The sequence below is a fragment of the Pyricularia oryzae genome, chromosome 3 (assembly GCF_000002495.2).
Source record: "Pyricularia oryzae 70-15 chromosome 3, whole genome shotgun sequence".
Taxonomy (NCBI): Eukaryota; Fungi; Ascomycota; class Sordariomycetes; order Magnaporthales; family Pyriculariaceae; genus Pyricularia; species Pyricularia oryzae.
In genome coordinates this window covers 5,471,623-5,492,419 of record NC_017849.1, presented here as the reverse complement: position 1 = coordinate 5,492,419, position 20,797 = coordinate 5,471,623, and the positions used below count along the sequence as shown (strand labels likewise).

Sequence of the window (20,797 nt, the reverse complement as noted above, 5' to 3'; positions counted from 1 at the left end):
CCTTGGACGGTTGGGTCTTAACCACATGTATACATGTGGATGAAGGCGTTCGGAACGCATATTCTTGGAGACGGCAGCAAAAATCAAAATTATCTCTTGTTTTCCGAAGAACCCAAGATGCGTCAAGGGCTCTTCTAGTTTGCGTGGATCGAGTGAACAGGAGAAAAGCCGAAAGTTACCCAATCATCGCATCTACCCTTGCACCCAAGACAGAACAATCTTTGGCAGGTCTCGATCGCTAACATGCCCTGTAACAAGCTCGCGGTAACAGAGTGATAGTGACTCACAAGAAAAGGGTTAGGGTCGGACCGACAGGCATGAATGAGTGTCTCAATTTTAGACCCCAGCCAAGTTCCACATTTTCCTCAATCCTTCATACCTATCTTCTTCTCATCTTACGCCGGCGGGCTCGCAACAAAAAATGCCTCGAGCTGTTAATTTGGAGGCGGGCAGTTGAGCTTACGGGTTATCTTTTTCGCGTTGTCTTTTTTCTATGTGTGTCAGAATTTCGTCGAGCACAATGCTTACAAATCCTTGGTCTATTGAGATTCTGCTGATTTTCTGATAATATTTCCTTCTTTTACCTATCTAGTCTCCTCTCAGTCGTTGCTCTCAATCCCTTTATAAATCAAAGTCTTGATCCGACGCACATCTTCCTTTGTTTGCCTCTACCTACACCCCCGCTGAACGATGGCGCCACCCAGTCCCAGAAGCAGTTCCCAAGGGGCCAGTGAGACGACGCCGCTTCTGGCTGTCGGAGATATATCGACGGCTGCCGATCCAGCCTCGTCATGTGCGATCGCCAAGATCGCCGAGGAAACCGGGGAGACATCCGAGTCAGACCCAGACCATGGCCCGGCCAACTCGGCGCGAAATGATGTGGAAGGTCACATTCAAGACCAGGACGAGGCCGTCCCCGAGGCCCAGGTCTTTTGGCTTTGTGTTGCCCGCCTACTCGAGCCCGTTGCCTTCTTCTCCATCTTCCCCTACATCAACGAGTTCGTGCGCCGCAGCGGTGACGTTCCTGCCGCCCAGGTCGGCTTCTACAGCGGACTGATCGAGTCCAACTTCTCGCTGGTCCAGGCCCTCGTTATGGTCTTCTGGGCGCGCTTGTCGGATCGAATTGGCCGGAAGCCTGTTCTCATAGTTTCCATGGTCGGCGTCGCCGTCTCGACCTCCATGTTTGGTTTTGCTAAAACCATCCCACAGATGATCATGCTTCGAATGCTTGCTGGTGTGTTCTCGGGTACACTGGTCACCATCAGGACATGCCTGGCAGAGTTGAGCACACCAAGGACGCAGGCTAAAATATTCAGCCGGTTTGCCTTCTCCGGAAACCTGGGCATATTCCTGGGACCTCTTATCGGTGGCATCTTGGCTGACCCTGTCGGCCAGTATGGGGGCTTATTTGAGAAGCTCCCTTTCTTCTCCCGGTACCCATACGCACTATCGAGTCTTGCTGTTGGCGCCATCAGTGCAATTATTACAATTGTGTGCATGTTCAAGGTTAAGGAGACCAAAGGAGCAGGCAAGAGGGCATCCTCCGGTACGCAGCCTGCAGCCGAGGATTCCATGCCGCTCCGCGAGCTTCTGCGCCAGCCTGGGGTCCTCATTGTACAGTACGTCGGGGCTCATCTCGCCCTGCTGGCATTTGCATACACAGCCATCTGTCCATTGTGGTGGTGGACTCCCGTGGAGCTTGGTGGCTTCCAATTCAACTCCTTCCAGACTGCATGCATGATGGCGCTGAACGGGATCTCGCAGGCAATTTGGCTGATCTTTGGCTTCCCACCTCTACACCGCCGCCTGGGAACCAACGGCATCATGAGACTGTGCGGTACCGTCTACCCTCTGTTCTTTGCCATCTCTCCTGTAGCCAACTATTTGCTACGCGCTGGATACACGAACCTCTTTTGGTCTTTTTACCCGCCGGCACTGACCATAGGGTGCGGCGTGGCCTTGTCTTTTACTGCATGCCAGCTTGCCGTCAACGACGTCAACCCCGGCCCGACGGCGCTAGCGACTATCAACGCCATGCAACTGATGATTTCCAGCATAGTCCGTGCCTTCACGCCTGCAGCGGCGAATAGTCTGTTTGCTATTGGGGCCGAGACGCAGTTCCTGAACGGCTACGCGATCTGGCTACTTATGGCCTTGCTAGCAGCAGGATTTGGTATTGCTACGAGGTTTTTGCCGGATTACGACGTCTTGCGTTTGCAGAGGCTCAAGCGGGAAGCCGAGGCGGGAGGGGTTGCTATACCTTCTTGAGAGTATTTGCGTCCGTTTTGTTAGTATGCTCCAAAACGTAATGGCAAGGGGATAGGCTTACTTCGTACTTCTTTTTCTACTCGTTCCAAGGGCCTAGTTGACATGAGCATGTTGATGGATGGGTATATTTGAGATTGATCAAGTCTATTAGGGCAACTACATTATCGAGCATGTCAACAAGCGCCTGTGCACAAAAAAGGACAGAGAAGAAGAAGAAAAGCCTTCGGGTATTTTTTTTTTTTTTTTCTTTCTTCTATTTTATAGTATCATCTCGAAATTATGCGCAGAGAAGCATACAAACTTGCAACACATAATTAAGTGCTGCAAATATTCATACCTATGATCCATCAAGCGTGGCTTACAGTTAGCTTTTGGCCATAATAGAACCCGCACAATGCATGCGTTGCGTTCACCATAATCACTCGAGTAGGTACCCAAGTTGCCAGGTACCTCGGCTTACTCAGTAAGAAGCTGTGACCCGGCGTGCAATTGGAGCGGATATTATCGGGATTTGCTCCGAATTGGAAGTGGGGTTACTGCGGAACGGAATAGCTCCCCGAGCACCTTTTAATCACGACTCAGCCAAACAGGTACCTACCTAGCTTTTGAATATTAGTCTTCATTTGTCATATATAACGTACATCCATGCACACCCTCTGGGTCTGCGCCAGCTTGATAGATGATTTATCCGCGTCTCTCCTTATTTGCTCGTCGCTGCACTGCTCTGCCGGCATCAATTTCGCCATCCGCGGCCCTCTTCGTTCCGTTTGAACCCCGCAGCAGTCAACCACATCATCACAACCACCACCGTTACTATTCAGACCCCCGTAGTAAAACTGCCAATATGTCTTCGGCCGCAGAAGCAACGGCTCGCAATGAGGCTGCTCTCGGCCGTAACCCCCACGGCGACTTCAAGTCCGTCGAGGCTTCGCGCCCGCCATTCGACGGCAACAACGGCTTCCGATACACCCAGACACCCGCGCCAGAATGGAAGTACGGATCCGGTGCAAACACCCCGGCACCTGCGTCGGCGAAGCACATCACCATTGACCCGTACGCACCGGACCGCCCCGCCCGTCTGAACTACAAGCTGCTCATCGGCGCCGTAGTCCCGCGGCCGATTGCCTTCGTGTCGACGGTGGGCGCCGATGGGTCGCATAACCTAGCGCCCTTTAGCTATTTCAACATGATCAACCACGACCCGCCGCTGTTTGTCATTGGCTTCGCGTCGGCGGCGTCGGGCGAGACGGCCAAGGACACGGTTCGTCACTTGTCCGAAACGGGCGAGTGCGTCATCAACATCATTAGCGAGAGTTTCGTTGAGGCCGCCAATGCCACGAGCGTCAACGCCCCGCACGGCGTCTCCGAGTGGGATATTAGCGGTTTGACGCCGGTGCGTGACTGCGAGACCGTCAAGCCGCCGAGGGTGGGCGAGGCCATCTTCAGCGTCGAGGGCAAGGTCGAGAGCCTGCGCGAGTTTCAGAGCAAAAGCACGCCGGGGAAGACTTCTGGCACCATGGCAGTCATTGAAGGGACGAGATTCTGGGTCAGGGAGGATGCCATCAATGCTGAGAGGGACTTGATTGACCCCAAGGTAAGACACTGCGATTTATTTATCTCCTGTCACCGAAATTGCTTGTCCCTCATCCCGGTTGGGCGAGTAATGATATTGACTAATGATTCTGCCAAACAGGTATTGCGTCCAATTAGCCGTCTAGGTGGTATCACTTATGGCCGTACCACAGAAGCCTTCGAGTTGACAAGACCAGACTTTGAGAAGGACGTGGGTGGACAAGCGGCTTACGAAAAACTCAAATCCGACGCCGCAACCAAGTGAGATAGATGCAGGAGCAAACCCAATAAAGGAACTGCCCCCGGTAGAACATCGGATATTGAAATTCAGATCTTTTTGAGGAATAAACATAAAAGATCTTGCAAAGAGTTACCATTGGATCAAAGCCCCAAGCCCCTCTCCAGAGCCAATAGCCGAAACGCGTGTATATATCCCAGACACAAAATCGTATCTCTAACTACCCAACCATTTAGTTATGCTTCGGCTCACCCAAAGCAGCCAGCAAATTGCTGCCGGGTAGACCACGTTTCCTAAAAAAGTTACCAACCCCCCGCAATACATATTCTAGAGTCATTGAACAAGGCAACCAGACATAGAGAGAACATACAACAACACGCAGATCCAGCCCAGGATTGGAGAGATTACAGGATTGCAGAAGCCGCCCGACGCCTCATTAGTGAACCAAGAATGTGCGAACCCCAACAAAGACATGGTTCCGCAGGGGACTGTCATAGGGTCGCATCACAAGTACAATGCCTCGCCAGCTCGGGATAGTATAAATTCGCATCCGGTTGGTGCCTCAGCCTCGTGTTCTGCGAGCTCCTGCATAATAATGTCCCCTGCGGGAGTATCATCGTCCATGCGGTCCTTGACATGGATGAGAACCACCTTCAGGCCTTTTAGAGGCAGCGATGGTGTCTCTGCTGTAGAAGGTTTCCTACTTGTGCTGGCGTTCTCCGAGCCAGCTTCGATCTCTCTCAGTGACAACTCAGCAGTCGGCGTGGCTATACGCGGCGAGTCAATCGGGTCCCGGTACGCGCTCTGTTGTTGACCCCGTTGTATTGCCGCCTGAGACAAGTCGTCAGCTGAAGGAGCCCTAGGAGGCCTGACCGTCCTCGGCGATACCGGGTCTTCCAGTAAGCCCATGCTTGAGTTGTTTGCCGTTACGCGCCGTCGAAGGCCGCCTGGAGTAGCCACGCCGCTATTGGGAAGGATGCTGTCTTCGCCATCTCGCTTCCTCTTTCTACCATCTCTTGCCATGTTCGCACGCACGTGTGCAACCTCGGCCGCCAGAATAGCCAATTCCTCCCTGATGTACTTTGGCGTCATGTGTCCGTACAACCTATCGGATTCCTGACTGTCATCATAGCTGCACTCTATAAATATGGCCGACAGTCTGCCTGTGGCAATCTTGGGAGCCGCTTCGGCCCAGACTATGGCGTTACGTGGTGTGAAGCTAACGCTGTCGGGCTCGACGTCACCAAATATGAGCACCTCCCGGCCTGTCGCCAGGTCGCGGAGAAAGTACGCGCTGCTGTCATAGACACAGGGTGTGTCCATCAGTTGCTGATGCCCACCAAACATGGCGCTTATGCTGCTGCCACGGGTTCCCAGACCGGCATGGGGCGTCTGCATTCCAGCAGTCATGTCTCCACGCGCCACTGCCTGCTGCTGCAGAAACAGCGACAGGCTTGGACCTGCCGAGTTATGGTGCGCCAGTGTCCGGGGACTCATCATCCCAGGCGGGATACTCCCGCCCATCCCCATGGCATTCATGGATGGCGATGCGCAATCCATGCTGCCGAAGCGTGTACTGCTGCTTGCGCTGCCCCTATGGCTGTGTTTCTCCATACAGTGACCATGACTGACGCCCCAGACCTTGACCGCCAGCCCATCACTTATCTCGAGATAACCCCGCCCATCACCCTCGCCGATGGCAGGCGACCCGCCCTCGACAAGTCGATTGTAAGTAACCAAGCCTGCGCCGTTGTTCTCATCCGTCAGGTTGGGCCAAATTATATTGTTGAAGATGTGGTTCTTAAAGGCCTCGATGGTGTTGGGAAGACCAGCGAGGCGCTTTGGCCTGGAGCCCTTGAGGCCGGCGGTATTTATCACAAAGCCAGCTATGTGGTCAAGGTGAGGATGGGTGATGAGATAAGTGTCCACCAAGGTGCGCTGGATGTACGACGAGTTTGCCGACGGAGTTGCGAATGGTAATTCCAGTCCCTTGAAGGGCCCTTCTTGTAAGATGTGGGGCAGGGGGAGCTCGCCGCTTGCGAGGCCAGGCGGTTGGGTATCTTCCAAAATGCGCTTGATTGCTGACAGATGCACGCCAGCATCCAAGGCTACAATAGACCCCTTGCCCCATCCCGTTGATGTTGATCTTACCAGGAATGCTGTCGTATTTGACTCTTCTGGACCACCGCCTGAGCCCTGCAAAACAGATGCACACAGTCAGCTGGCTTCGTTTATGGCAAGATAGGAATACACTGGGTAAAAAAAAATGAAAAAAAAAAAACTTATGGTAATAACGTCAGATCTGCGAAGATAACCCCGGTCCGATTTCTCAACGGCGGCAGTGGCAGATACAATCGCGAGATATTGCTTTTTCGATAAGTTTGACAAGTGAAAGAAACCAAAAACAAGACGAAGGTGAAGGAAATAAAACGAGAAGAAAAGAAATAAAGAAAAGCAAAACAAAAACGAGAACCTCGGGGAAAGATGGAGAACAACAAGAGCCATAGCCAATCGCTATCCTAACACTTGTCGTTTATTGTTGTCTACCTATAAGGCAGTAAGTAGACAAAGACATCCTTGTCCATCTAGTATCCCTTTTGAGGTAATGCCAGATGAGAAGTGACCAGTCAATCTGGTATACCATGTTTGGCAAGGCTAACGACGAAATGCGATCCAATCCAATGAGCCATGCGGCTGGGGGGAAGTTCACAGATGCGTGGAGCCGGAGAGGAAGAGGGCAGAAAAGAAACTGAGGGAGTAAATCAAGCTTTGGGGTAAACTTACCAACACAACAACCTGGATCGCAGCTGAAGGTACTGTAGCCTCACCTTCGGCGCTGCCCTCGCCCATCTCGATGTCTGGACAAAACGTACAATCCCAAGTCACCCAAGGTTTATCCGCCCGTCCCGTCTAGCCCAGGTCTGCTCGTACCGCGCGGCAAATAAGCTTTTAAGCAAGTTGCAAAGAAACGAAATCGTGTACGTGTGCGAATTTGTGCAAGAGATATTTTGATCGCGTCGCGCACGATCGGGTGGGCTGGCAGGATGAGTGCGCCGGTAAGGTAGAAGTAAGGTAGGCAGGTAATGTTGTTTCTGAGGTGTCCTTTCTGTGTCCCTCGAAAACTTAGATGCGTGCGCAGAACCAGAAAGGGGTCCAATGCGATCCAACGCGCTGCGATGCGCTGCGGTGCGATGCGATGCGATCTCAAGTGGCGCGCATCGCCAAAAGAGTAAGAGTTGAGAGCGGCCCAGGCGGCTCGTGTTGGTGAACTTGGTGGCGCAGATTTAAGCGTGCGCGCGACGTAGCTGGGCAATGTACTGCAGTCGCCAACGTTTCCAAGATCTCATGCAAGGGACCTGGATTGTCGGATGGATAGGAACAGCCGCCCTCGTCGAAAAAGGACGGTTGTTATCAACGGCCAGGACTTTAAAAAGAAGAAAAAACAATAGGCCCAGAGTGCAAGTCTCTGCAATCTCTCTGTCTTTGTCTTTGGCTCTCTTTTTTCTATCCTCTCATCCACCCAACAATGGCCAATTCAAGGGTAAACCGCCAATGCAGCAGCAGTCTAAACTGCACCGTCTCAGAACAAAGTAGAAAACATCCCTGGAAGCCTTTCGGATTGTAACCGGTTCTTTCTCTTTTCTTGGCTTTGTTATGGAAGCTCGTCACGTAGTGAATGTGACGTATTCTCCGAGTTAAGGCACTGGCTGTTAATGGTGAGATAGTTTCACACCGACCGTTTAGTTGCCCGACTGACGGATGGAATGAATAAATTAGGGTAGAAATCGAAGGATAGGCAGATATTGTGGCTGGGCTTCGGCTGATCGGCGTTGGCCACAGGTAGCAAACGTTACCTACCTTAGCTAAGTAGGTAGCAATGGAAGGTACCTAGGTAGGTATGTAGCTTGCGAAACCTATGCGGCTCCCTGCCTGGCTGGGGTCTAATTTAAATCTTTGTGATTGGCTGAGACAGAGGGATACTTCATCCAGGATACTCATCCAAGTCTTTCTCAGTCTTTGTCGTGTTCGAAATCCTACCAGCCAGACTCATCAAAGACCAAGGTACTTTACCTATCTGTATGATCTGACCGACTGCTCGGTTTTAAAGTGGCCAAGGGTTGCAGTACGGTACTCCCGTCGGCAGGCCAGCAGCTCCACCAAGGTACTGACTCGGCTACTTCCTAAATACGGCAATGTACCAAGTAAGTACCGTAACTCCCCCCTCTTGCCCCTCAACTTTCTTTTTCTCTTATGGGCTGTTGACGGAGTAGACTGATGGTGATCCACATTTGGTGCGGAGCAATAATTCCAACGCCCCTCCCAAAGTAGTAAGAATTCCCGTGTTGGCTGTGAAAGCGACTTCAATTGCGCTCCCCCAGGTTACTTACTGTTGCGCGCACGCACGCACGCACGTCCTCCATAGGTGCATTACCTACGAAGTAAGATGGTAAGGTAGGTATACTTTATCATGCAATGCGACACCCCAATTGGAATGCTGCAACGCTTCTCTGGATCCGGATCTGGATTGCAAATATGTGGGCGTAAAAGCTGATCCGTTGACCAGCGATTTCAGCAAGCTACCTATGCATCTTAATATCAGGTTTTACCCGTATGTGTCAGCATGTATGGATTTCTTTAGGTTCCAATTAGTTGACACCATCGGATTCTATTCCCTCGGCTGATCCATTTCACCCCACGAGGATCACGGACACGCCGTCGTACTATGAACACAACTAGGTTACTTTTGTAAGTCCTGACTGTACTGCTACCTTCGAGACCTACCTAGATAACCGTAGCATGGAATCAGCGCCATGCATAGTCACAACCACACCTTGTATTGTTACTTTTACTGTGCATGATATAATGTCACCTAGCAGTTAGAAACCATCTTTTTCATTCTATGTATCCTTGGGTTTCAATCTGGTGCCTCGAGCAAGGCCCGCATTGCCTCAGACACCATGTGCTCCCAATCAACCCGCACCAGCGCTTCAGCATCCCGAACCTAGCTCCTATTAGAGGTCTGCATATTTTTGGCCATTCAGAGCATAGTCCTGGTCATCTTTGTCGTCCTCCTATTTGTCGTCGTCTCCAGGTTGTCCCATCAACAACAGCTCATCGCGCTGTCGATGGGCGGGCATTCGTCCCTTTTCGCATACCGGCGACCTTGAGCGGCTCCTGAAACCGCCCTGCGAACCTTCTCGGGCCTGAGTCCTGCCGTGGGCCTCCTCCTGCCGTAGCTTGTCGGCCTTCGCCGCCTTGTTCGCGCACCTCAGGCGGATCTTCTCTTCTGGGTTACCCATGTGCTTGGCAAAATCGGCCAACTGGCGCTTTTGACGTGCTCTATTTTGGCAGGGGAGCTGTGACTCAACCACCCCCTTGGTCATGTACCAATTGAGTGTTTTGTCGCCTTCCACCGGCTCATGGAGACTATTGTTGAGCCAGCTCTCTGCAAGACTGAACCACTTTATATAGCGGCTGTATGGGCCAGCCTCGTCTGGCACCCCCTTGATGTACATCGGGTCCTTCTCCTCCATGGGAAGAGTGTGAGTATGAACCACCAGTCTATTCTGATTATGGAGCTCTACCATTTTGCGAACCCCCAGTGTGGACTCCAGGCAGTAGAGATGCACGTAGCCGGCGCAGTGGAAAGGGTCAAGCATGCCGCCGTACAAGGAGGGATGCTCGCTGAGGGCAACGCGGAACTCGCCGCGGTTGATTGTATGGTGCAAGGCGCGGCATTGACGAAATCTACACTTGGGCGATAGTAGATGATTGGGATAGCGATGGTTGTGCAGTGTAGGGGTTCTCTGAATGAGAAGCACAAGCTCGGGCTGTCTAAGGTAGTCCAGAAATGCCTCTTCGCCAAACTTGTAGAGGAGATTGAGCTCTCCCTCGCAAGTGTAGTGGAAGAAACTACGCCCATGAGCCCATGACGGAGGAGGCCCCCGGAGTCGCCAGTAGAACTCGTTCGGGTCATCTCTCGACCCATCTCTGCCACGGCCGCGCCTCAACTTGTGGAGAGGACGGCCATGGGGAGCAGCTGATTTTGGAGGTAGGAGGCTCCGTGCTAGCTCGGCGGACGAGATGGGGTTATTCCTCAGACTGAAAGCGGAGTTCCCATGGCCCAGGTGCATTGGCATTTGGGTTGCAATTTGGCTTGTTTCCATGAATCTGGCAAGTTCGTAGTCAATATTTCCGTTCTGAACCGATTGGGGTTCAAGTACTGGCAAGGGTTGTGTGATGGGGGTGCTCAACATACCAAAATGTGAAGGGCCCGCTGGGCCAGCAGCGGCAATACCATCATGAGTAGCGGTAGCGACCACGCCCAGGGCAAGCATTTCTGTGGCGGTGTCAGGTGCGCTAGCCATAATCAGAGTTCGGTCATCGCTGCGGAATTCTATCGCTCCTGTCGGGATATCCGAGGTTGAAATTTCCCCATCCCACGCATCCAGAGACGAGCCGAGGTCGGGAAATTTGCTATCAACCTGGTCAACATGATCGAAGTTGAAATCATCACCGACCTCCAAGCTGAAGTATTCAGAGGACATTCTGACTTCTGCTATGGCAAGTGTCAAATCCTCGGTCGACCGTAAATCGCTGTAAGATGATGACTGGGAAATGGTGATTGAGCCGAATACATGTGTACGTTTGCATCTGCTGTACGTCACCCTTCTAAGTCTTGCGAGTGCGTGGGACTCCTCCTCGCAAATTAACTAGTCGCCAGGCCAAACTGCTCGAGGGGAAGGGGATGAGCAAATTTATAGAGCACATTAAATCTGAATAGGTCGGAATGTTTCAAGACACAAAGGACATTGTATTCACAGACAAAGACCATTTTCAACAAAGGCCTGGACAAAACGAAGCCACACTAACAAACATAAGTGCGGAGCAAAACTCAGCTCGTAAACCCATCCATATGTTCCTAGAGGTAATCCGGTCAGTCAAGTACCACAACAATAATAAAGCTTTGCATGACAAGGATGGGTTGTTGGGGATCAGGAGAGCTTAGCATTTCATCTACATTCCGATTCAGAACAGGTCTGTGAATGCATACTTCTCATCATTTTGGAGGGTAGTAGAGGCGAAGGAACCAATGATGTTGAACACAACGTACCTATGATAGCATGGCCAGCCAAGTGCAATGATGATCAGAGTGGCCTTCTCCCGTCGCTTCCTGCAAACATCAAATCACTTGCTGCGAGGCAAGATATTTGTGTACTCCAAAACAGTGAAGATAAATGATGTTAACGTTTGGGAGCTCTGGCTTCTGTTTTCAAATAGTTCTCCTATTTGAGATTGCTCTCCAGTGATTGGAATGTGGACAAGACAGGAAGGGAGATGGCAGCTACATCGAGTGAAGAAAAATTTGCACTTCTAAGTATTTTCGAAGTGGATACAGGACGAGAATGATGGCCCAAGCTTTTACGCCTGGATTGGGGCTCTTCAGTGGCGTCTGCGAGGCTGGTGAACGGATCCATAATTTTGTTGGTGGACCCCACCCGACTTGAGCTGTGATAGGTACCCTAGTACCTAACGTGGGTGCGACTCACTCAACCCCAAATTCCAATATCCTCATGAGGCGCACCGAAGAAGCCGAGTTGATTTGGATCCGGATTGTCTTGGTACTGCAAGATATAAATGGTTCTTTAACTGCTGAATCAAAAGTGTAAACTCGATGGGGCCAATCGCCAGCCCTGCTTTCTACTAGGTACATTACTATTCTGCACTCGGGTTGAAGAAGTTTGGCCGAAACCCCTGGTCATTCTTTATCCTGGTTCCGTCCCTCAGCTCCTCGTATTTTGGTACCAGCCACGCGGGGGGTGCATAGGTACCTACTTACCTACCTACATACAGTACCTAAGTACCTAGGCAGGTAGGTAGGCAGGTAAGGTAGGTATGTAGGATAGGTGGGTGCATGGAGGTTCGGACAAGATAATTCAGCTGTCTGCATGCGCGCTTAAATAACAAGGGCTGATAAGGTAGGTCACTTGTCAACGACAAGTATAATATTCCCCTGCTGTGTTTTTTGTTCCTGGATTTATCTGGAGCTTTGGATGGCACGGAGATCAAATCAAAGGAGTGTCCTGGACCATGGGCGGATCTTGTACACGCTAGGGGAACCTGCAGAAAAGATTAGCCCGTTGCATCACTCGAGACCCCTCATCAGTCCTTGTTCTGAATAACCGGGTTGGCAATTTTTAGCTCAGCGATTTTGTCCTCCCCTACGTTACAGGAACCATAAGGTACCTTCCCTGACTGCATACCCATCGAACCCAACTACGTCACGAGATCTAGGCCGGCTATTCACTGGTAACGTCGCCCCATCTTGCCCGCCCACCTGCCTGCCCACCTGCCCGCCTCCAGTTTATTTGCTCCCTCCGCAACCACCAGCGACCGCGACGAACGAGCCTCGGATACACATACCTACCTGCCTCACTTTTCTAGAGCTTAGAGCACGCCTAACCAGCGATCGCATTGAATTGACCAACCTTGTATAGGTCGACCGGTGACGAGTCGAGTCGCCAACGGACTGGCCGACCATGGCCGACCGCAATCCCGAATTGCAGGAAAAGCTTGGCGAGCTGGACCGGGAGCTTGAGGTCAGTCTGATTCCAGGTCCCCCGTATTCCTCCATCCCGACATTCCAGTCGGAATGCATGCCCAACGCGATTTGCTTCCGCTTGCGCGCTCTTCCTAGACCATCCCCCACACATGACACCTTCATCCATGTCCGCGTACCTAGCGTTCACGCTATCCTGGCCATACCATTTCCGTGCCTCTGTGTTCGTCATTGGGCTATCTGCCAATATGCCATAGCTCCTGATCCGACTCTCTACTCAATGCGGGCAGCCAATTCCATACCAGTCAAAAAAATCGCAATGCCTGTAACATCCCGCTAACCCATAGACTTGCCTTTGAAACCACAGGAAGGGGATATCACAGCCAAGGGGTAAGCTGCAACTTCCAGGCGCAAGCCAAATCGTCCGATGTTGCCTCCCAAAGCCCAGGTCCTTCCTGTTTGCCTGCAGCCCACAGGGTCGCAAAAGCCTTTCTTCAGCTGACTTTTGCCGCCTGTGCTTTGCAGATACCAGAAACGACGGACACAGTTATTATCCCAGTATCTTGGCCCCGGCGCCTTCGTCCCCCCAGAAGCTCGCGGGCCCCTCCGCATACATTCGCCAGATGATGCTTCTCAGTCCGGTAGTGATGGCCATCGTGCTGCCACACTAGCTGCCCTCAACTCTTCGAGTCCGGACAATCAACCTACGTCCCCGACGAGCGTATCGTCGCCCACGACCGGCCGACCTCAGTCTCCATTTGGGCTGCCACTAGAACAACCGCATCCCGCAAGTTTACTAGCCCCAGGAGGATCTTTCGCCGATCAGAGGCCAGTAATCAGGCCTCGCGATTCACTCTTCCTCGCGCCTGGGCCAAACCAAGGCACCATAGCTGAACCATCCCGGACGGGTACGATGGTCTCGACAGACTACGCCTTCAACCCGGAACATCAAGCAGGATACAGCGATTCGCAATACATGCAGTACGAGGGCCAAAGTCGCTCGGGTACTTTACTGGACTCCCAAGGGTTTTTCTTGGATTTTGCCGGCCAGCAATCCTATGACCAGGCCAACCCGGGCGAGTACGGTGGCCCACAAAGGTACTCGACAGGGGACGCATTCTCGCCCACCGCTGCCACGGCGCCCCCAATGTTGACTGCGAATGACTTGCCGCCCCCGGACGCCTTGGAGTATCAGATGCCTCTCGACCCTAGAGAGCTTCCTTTTGCCATTCACGATCCCCACGACTCCAACACCCCCATGTCAAAGTTTGACAATATAGCCGCGGTGTTACGACACCGCGGGCGCACGACGGCCAAGCTACCGGCTTACTGGGTGTTGGATAGTAGAGGCAAGGAGATTGCGTCAATAACCTGGGAAAAACTGGCTTCTAGGGCTGAGAAGGTCGCACAAGTGATTCGTGACAAGAGTTCGCTGTACCGTGGAGACCGCGTGGCACTCATCTACCGCGATACCGAGATCATCGAGTTTGCTATTGCGCTCCTAGGGTGCTTCATTGCAGGCGTCGTGGCGGTTCCTATAAACGAATTCCAGGATCATCAGAAGCTGAACCTGATCCTAACGTCCACGCAGGCGCATCTGGCGCTCACCACCGAAAACAACCTCAAGGCATTTCAGCGAGACATCACGACCCAAAAGTTAACGTGGCCCAAGGGTGTCGAGTGGTGGAAAACCAACGAGTTTGGCAGCTATCATCCAAAGAAGAAGGATGATATTCCACCCCTTTCGCTTCCAGATCTTGCCTATATCGAGTTCTCCCGGTCCCCGACTGGAGATTTCAGGGGGGTTGTGTTAAGCCACCGCACCATAATGCACCAGATGGCTTGCCTAAGCGCCGTTGTCTCGACGGTACCTGGGAGTGGACCAGCAGATACGTTCAGCACCTCGCTAAGAGACAAGAACGGCAGGCTTATCGGAGGTGGCGCCAGCAGTGAGATCCTTCTTTCATATCTGGATCCAAGGCAGGGAATCGGCATGATTCTCGGCGTGCTGTTGACAGTCTATGGCGGGCACACTATGGTGTGGCTGGAGAACAAGGCCGTTGATGTTCCTGGTCTTTACGCTCATCTTATCACCAAGTACAAGGCAACTCTCATGATCGCAGATTATCCAGGCCTCAGGCGTGCCGTATACAATTATCAGCAGGATCCTATGACGACAAGAAACTACAAAAAAGGCATGGAGCCAAACTTTCAGACAGTGAAGCTCTGTTTGATCGACACATTGACGGTAGACGGCGAGTTTCACGAGTTGCTCGCTGATAGGTGGCTTAGGCCACTTAGGAACACGCGTGCTAGAGAAGTAGTTGCCCCCATGCTATGCTTGCCTGAACATGGCGGTATGGTCATCAGCGTGCGGGATTGGCTTGGAGGCGAAGAGCGCATGGGCTGTCCGTTGAAGCTCGACATGGGAGAAGAGAGTGAAGGAGATTCAGAAGACGAGAAGGGGAAGGAAAAGGACGACAAGCCAGCACCGTCGAACGGGTTTGGGAGTTTGTTGGGTGGCGGAACAACGAGCACAACCGAACAGCGCGCTAAGAACGAGCTGAGCGAGGTTCTTTTGGACAGAGAAGCCTTGAAAAACAACGAGGTGGTCATTGTCGCCATTGGCGAGGAGGCTCGCAAGAAGGCAGGCAACGATCCCAACACTGTTCGGGTCGGAGCATTTGGATACCCGATCCCGGATGCCACTTTGGCTGTCGTCGAACCGGACACGGGTTTGTTGGCGTCACCCCACGCCATAGGTGAGATCTGGGTCGACTCGCCATCGCTGTCTGGTGGCTTTTGGGCTTTGCCGAAGCATACTGAGCAGATTTTCCATGCCCGTCCGTACAAGTTCGAGCCCGGCGATCCCACGCCCACGATGATTGAGCCCGAGTTTCTGCGCACAGGTCTGTTGGGAACTGTCATTGAGGGCAAGGTTTTCGTCCTAGGCCTGTACGAGGATCGCATTCGGCAGAAAGTAGAATGGGTCGAACATGGCAACGAGATTGCCGTCGAGCACCGGTACTTCTTTGTCCAGCACATCATCGTCAGCATCATGCGCAATGTGCCCAAGATCTATGCCTGCTCGGCTTTTGACGTCTTTGTCAACGAAGAGCATCTTCCAGTGGTTGTACTCGAGTCCGCGGCGGCTTCTACGGCGCCGGCGACGGCTGGCGGTCCGCCACGACAAATAGACAAGGCGCTCCTCGACTCGCTGGCGGAGAGGTGCATGGACGTGCTGCTACAAGAGCATCACCTGAGAGTATATTGCGTGTTGACGACTGCTCCAAACTCACTGCCTCGTGTGATGAAGAATGGCCGCAGAGATATTGGCAACATGCTCTGTCGTAGAGACTTTGACTCCGGTCAGCTACCTTCGGCTCACGTGAAGTTCGGGGTCGAACATGCAGTCCTGAACCTCCCTATCGGAGTTGATCCCATTGGTGGGATCTGGTCACACCTCGCCTCAATGGCTCGACAAGATCTCCTGATGCATAATGACAAACAATATTCCGGAATCGACCGCAGAGAAGTGGTTATCGATGACAGAACCTCCACGCCCCTTAACAACTTCTCGTGCATCACTGACCTTATTCAGTGGCGGGTCGCCCGCCAGGGCGACGAGCTATCATACTGTACCGTTGATGGTCGTGGCAAAGAGGGCAAGGGCGTCACGTGGAGGAAGTTTGATACCAAGGTTGCATCCGTGGCCATGTATCTGAAGAACAAGGTTAAGATCCGGGCTGGCGACCACGTGGTGCTTATGTACACCCATTCTGAGGATTTTGTCTTTTCGGTGCACGCTTGCGTCAATCTAGGTGCCATTGTCATACCAATACCCCCGATGGATCAGAACAGGCTGCCCGAAGATGTTCCCGCCTTTCTACATCTTGTCAATGACTACGGAGTCAAGGCCGTGCTTGTCAACCAAGACGTCGATCATCTCCTCAAGATGAAGCCAGTCTCGCAACACATCAAGCAATCGGCACAGGTCCTCCGGGTAACGGTCCCTAGCATTTACAATACATCACGCCCACCAAAGCAGAACAGTGGGCTGAGAGAGCTTGGAATCACCATGGATCCCACTTGGGTGCAGCCTGGTTATCCTGTCATTATCTGGACGTATTGGACACCAGACCAGCGTCGGTTGGCTGTCCAGCTGGGCCACGACACTATAATGGGCATGTGTAAGGTACAGAAAGAGACTTGCCAAATGACGAGCTCCAGGCCTGTACTGGGCTGTGTCAGGAGTACTACGGGCTTGGGTTTCATCCACACCTGCTTGATGGGCATCTACATTGGAACGCCCACCTACCTGTTATCGCCAGTCGAGTTTGCCCAAAATCCCATCTCGCTGTTCCACATTCTCTCGAGGTACAAAATCAAGGACACCTACGCAACACCACAGATGCTGGACCATGCGATTGCAACGATGCCAGCAAAGGGTTTTGCCCTCCATGAGCTGAAGAACATGATGATATCTTCTGACGGGCGACCCCGTGCCGATGTCTTTCAAAAGGTCAGACTACATTTCGCTGCCGTCAGCCTCGATCGCACCGCCATCAACACAGTTTACTCGCATGTGCTCAACCCTATGATTGCTTCGCGGTCTTACATGTGTATTGAGCCGATTGAGCTCTGGCTGGACACAAGAGCACTAAGACGCGGTCTTATAATACCCACAGATCCGGAGGCGGACCCGAGAGCACTATTGGTCCAAGACTCAGGAATGGTGCCGGTATCGACGCAGATAGCGATCGTCAATCCAGAAAGCCGCTTACTCTGCAATGATGGTGAGTATGGCGAAATTTGGGTTGATTCAGAGGCTTGTGTAAAGTCATTCTATGGATCCAAGGATGCATTCGATGCTGAGCGCTTTGATGGTCGGACTCTCGATGGGGATCCAGGCATCCGTTACGTGAGGACGGGCGATTTGGGCTTTCTTTACAACGTCAGCAGACCTATTGGACCTGGCGGTGCCCAGGTTGACATGCAGGTTCTCTTCGTGCTTGGAAACATTGGAGAGACATTCGAAATCAATGGGTTGAGCCACTTTCCCATGGACATCGAAAATACCGTTGAGCGCTGCCACCGCGCAATTGTTCCTCAAGGCTGGTATGTACTTTTCATCATTCGTCTGACGGGGTTTATATTCCGTGCTAACTCTATATATTCTCTAGTGCCGTTTTCCAAGCTGGAGGCCTCGTGGTGGTCCTCGTAGAGGTTGCCAGGAAGTCGTTCCTCACCTCGCTTGTCCCGGTCATTGTGAACTCCATCCTAAATGAGCACCAAATCGTGGTGGACATTGTCGCTTTTGTCACTCGCGGGGCTTTCCCTCGTTCTCGTCTTGGTGAGAAGCAGCGTGGCAAGATTCTCGCCGGCTGGGTTTCAAGGAAAATGGCTACGATCGCTCAATGGGCTATCCGCGACATGGATGCAGGTGCTCTTCAGGACCCAGGTCCAGTTGACCACTCGCCAGCTGCTAATGCTGCCACAGCAGAGCTCAACCGTGCAAGTATAGGCAGCCATCGATCGTCCGGTGGCGGCACTGCTCTCCCCGGGGGTACATCAAGCCTCAGAAATGTGGAGGCAGCGCCACAGATTCTGGAGCAGCGCGAGCTGGAACACCGTATGGATAGTGAAAGGGGCTCCACCGGCGCGACCTTTTCATACAAGACTCATGTGAGCGAGATGCCTGTGAACTCTGCATCTGGGAATAGCTATGGCAATGCTGTGAGTGAGAACCGCAATTCTGGGATGCCTTCATCGGAGGCAGTACCGACCAAGGCGCGCGGCAATAGCTACGATATTCCCAATATAGGCGCTCTCGATCTGGGCGATTTGGAATCGGAGATGAGACAGCCACATGATGGCCCAGGAAACTCATCGCAGCTACGGCTTTCCGGTATCGATGGACGTGGACCGCTTGACAACGATGATGATTGGCGTAACGACGCCATCATGCATATGAACTTGGCAAGCAACCTGCAGAGGAGGGACGGATAGGATCTGCACTCCCCTGTATCACGGTTCCCGGGCGTGGATGGTCGAGAGTGGCTGGAAGAGTGCTGTGAAGGACACGTGTAGGGGTAGTGGAGCAAGAAAGAGCTCTGATATACAAGGATCGGATGCCAGTGTCACTTCAAACATGATGTGGAGTGCTCAGGGATATCCCCTCCAGAGACGGCCGGCTCAAGCACCGAAAGGATGCAAGGTCTGGGGAGACGTGGATAGAGTGAGGCATGCCAACGGCGATTTGCGACTGCCATCCCTATATCAGCTCCAGCACCGGTGCAATTTGCAGTACCCGTATGGGGAATAAGACAAGTGGCAGGATCGAGTGATGGCTCTTGGCGCACTCGGCGTGTTTGGATCACATTTGTTCACCCTAGGTTTTGCTCGGCTATGAAAGCTCGATGCAATCCTCGCTGATCCTAATATGCGGCAAGGGGTCGGGATCCCTTCTGGGGATAGCAAAGTGTCGTGGTTCTCTCGAGGTTTGCGCCTCAGCACAGAACAAGCTGATAACTTTTGCCAGTTACATGTGGCATCCACAATGGTATGCCAAGCAACGCCAGGATGAAACAGCAATCCTGACGCCCGATCAATGCCCAGCCGTTCCATGTTAGTCACTCGAGGGCGATTCAAACCATTATCATCATCGCAGTTCAGGCTATTGCCATTGTCAGGTGGGAGTGCAGCACGCACGTGGCTGACGATGAATATACCAGCTTCGCCAGCGCTTCAACATGGATACTAAATCCATGCGGCACTGGCCTGATGTCGGTGTAAACCGCCGTTTTCAGATATGTGGCGTTGAAAGTATATAAGTTTATGGGAATGCCAAGTGAGGCACGACCTTTAGAACTCGGAAGACGAGTAATGGACATGTTATGAAGAAGAATGTTCTGGTACATAACAACAGTACCCAACCTCTCGAGGCTTCGCCAATTGCCATAAGTAGTGACTTTGATGTAGTGTCGCTCTGGACCAAGGCTAGGTTTTGGAGAGGTGTCGTACCAATTGCGTAGGACAACTCAGCAGAGGTGTCTGATAACCAAGACACAACATGGTGTCTGGCAAGCTATGCCGGCGCCCTCGTACACCCCAGCCGTTACACCGCCTTGGGTGTACTGAATTCATTGCCTTGTCGAGGTTGGGCCGGTCGTGTACCCGATAGACGTGGGCGTCAATGACTCCTCATTCGTAACTGATGTCGCTGTCCGATACCTATGCGAGGAACTTTGGAGGGCTTTCCATTTGCGACTTTCTTTCTTTGTTATCTCTCGGGGTTTCTCCCACGTAAACTGTTTTAGCCTCCTCGCTCAGACTGGGCAGGTGCAAAGCATTCTAGTGCATGATGTAACGTAAGTTCATGGGACGGTGTTTGGGGAACTCTGTAATTTCGGCTTTCCCGTGGTGGATGGGATCAAGACAATCAAAGCGTCACATGAGATTTGTGACAGACTTGGCCAATGTACTCAAAATAAGGTGCATTAGTGACAGTTCGTCCATGCCAGGGTCGGTAGTCATGGTCGCGCGCTCTAGTGACAGCGCCCTGCAACCCAGCTTGAACCTCGGGAGTCGGGATAATCGGGGCCAAGCTTATCCCGCGTCGCATTACACTTACTTGGCGATGCGATGTCCGATCGTGTGCAATCCCAATAAACAAGCATCCACAACGGCGGGGCAAGCGTTCGTGACTGCAAAAGGATCATGATCATCAGGTGGTACGTAGGTAGTATTGTGGCTAATTAATCCCTCGACGAACAATATAGACCTTCCCGTTTTGTGTTGAAAGTCCGGGCTAGAGAACGGGGTCTTTTGAGTCAAGCAATCGCCGGATTAATATTTATTGTTGCCACCGTGAGATACGGTACATGGATAAATGCCCAAGGTAGTTAGGCAAGTTGTCGTAGTATATATACATACTGTAAGCTATGCGGGTCTCTGATAAAGTATGATACCTACCTAGGTAGATGGGTGATGAATGCTTGCCAGACGAATCACTTGTGGCGGGCAAAGGTACATCAGCAAGATTGGGTAGCTTACGGTAGGTACCGTAGGCGCAATCAATTTGTCCAGAGAGGGGCGCAGTTTATTTTAAAGGAGGTAGGTAGGAATGGAGGCACCCATAGCTTTATGCCATCCAATCA

General features: G+C 52.3%; 5 protein-coding genes across 5 annotated transcripts; 3 read left to right on the top strand and 2 right to left on the bottom strand.

Annotated features, from left to right (window-relative positions):
- Positions 1-384: 384 nt before the first annotated feature.
- Positions 385-2,723, top strand: MGG_07709 (uncharacterized protein). Its single transcript, XM_003712864.1, has one exon. It carries the CDS (start codon positions 691-693, stop codon positions 2,266-2,268), a length of 1,578 nt encoding a protein of 525 aa, XP_003712912.1. The 5' UTR covers positions 385-690; the 3' UTR covers positions 2,269-2,723.
- An 87-nt stretch (positions 2,724-2,810) lies between these two features.
- MGG_07708 (flavoprotein oxygenase) lies at positions 2,811-5,412 on the top strand. Its single transcript, XM_003712863.1, has 2 exons — positions 2,811-3,862; positions 3,962-5,412. The coding sequence occupies exons 1-2, from the start codon at positions 2,948-2,950 to the stop codon at positions 4,103-4,105; spliced, it is 1,059 nt and encodes a 352-aa protein (XP_003712911.1). The 5' UTR covers positions 2,811-2,947; the 3' UTR covers positions 4,106-5,412.
- Positions 4,051-8,121, bottom strand: MGG_07707 (uncharacterized protein). Its single transcript, XM_003712862.1, has 2 exons — positions 6,863-8,121; positions 4,051-6,274 (listed from the first exon to the last, which is right to left on the bottom strand). The coding sequence occupies exons 1-2, from the start codon at positions 6,926-6,928 to the stop codon at positions 4,583-4,585; spliced, it is 1,758 nt and encodes a 585-aa protein (XP_003712910.1). The 5' UTR covers positions 6,929-8,121; the 3' UTR covers positions 4,051-4,582.
- Positions 8,122-8,804: 683 nt separating this feature from the next.
- MGG_07706 (uncharacterized protein) lies at positions 8,805-11,698 on the bottom strand. Its single transcript, XM_003712861.1, has 3 exons — positions 11,193-11,698; positions 10,338-11,000; positions 8,805-10,249 (listed from the first exon to the last, which is right to left on the bottom strand). The coding sequence occupies exon 3, from the start codon at positions 10,243-10,245 to the stop codon at positions 9,151-9,153; it is 1,095 nt and encodes a 364-aa protein (XP_003712909.1). The 5' UTR covers positions 10,246-10,249; positions 10,338-11,000; positions 11,193-11,698; the 3' UTR covers positions 8,805-9,150.
- A 756-nt stretch (positions 11,699-12,454) lies between these two features.
- Positions 12,455-20,580, top strand: MGG_07705 (acyl-CoA ligase). The gene is made up of 4 exons (XM_003712860.1): positions 12,455-12,678; positions 13,006-13,028; positions 13,164-17,756; positions 17,822-20,580. The coding sequence occupies exons 1-4, from the start codon at positions 12,619-12,621 to the stop codon at positions 18,645-18,647; spliced, it is 5,502 nt and encodes a 1,833-aa protein (XP_003712908.1). The 5' UTR covers positions 12,455-12,618; the 3' UTR covers positions 18,648-20,580.
- The last annotated feature ends 217 nt before the right edge of the window (positions 20,581-20,797 follow it).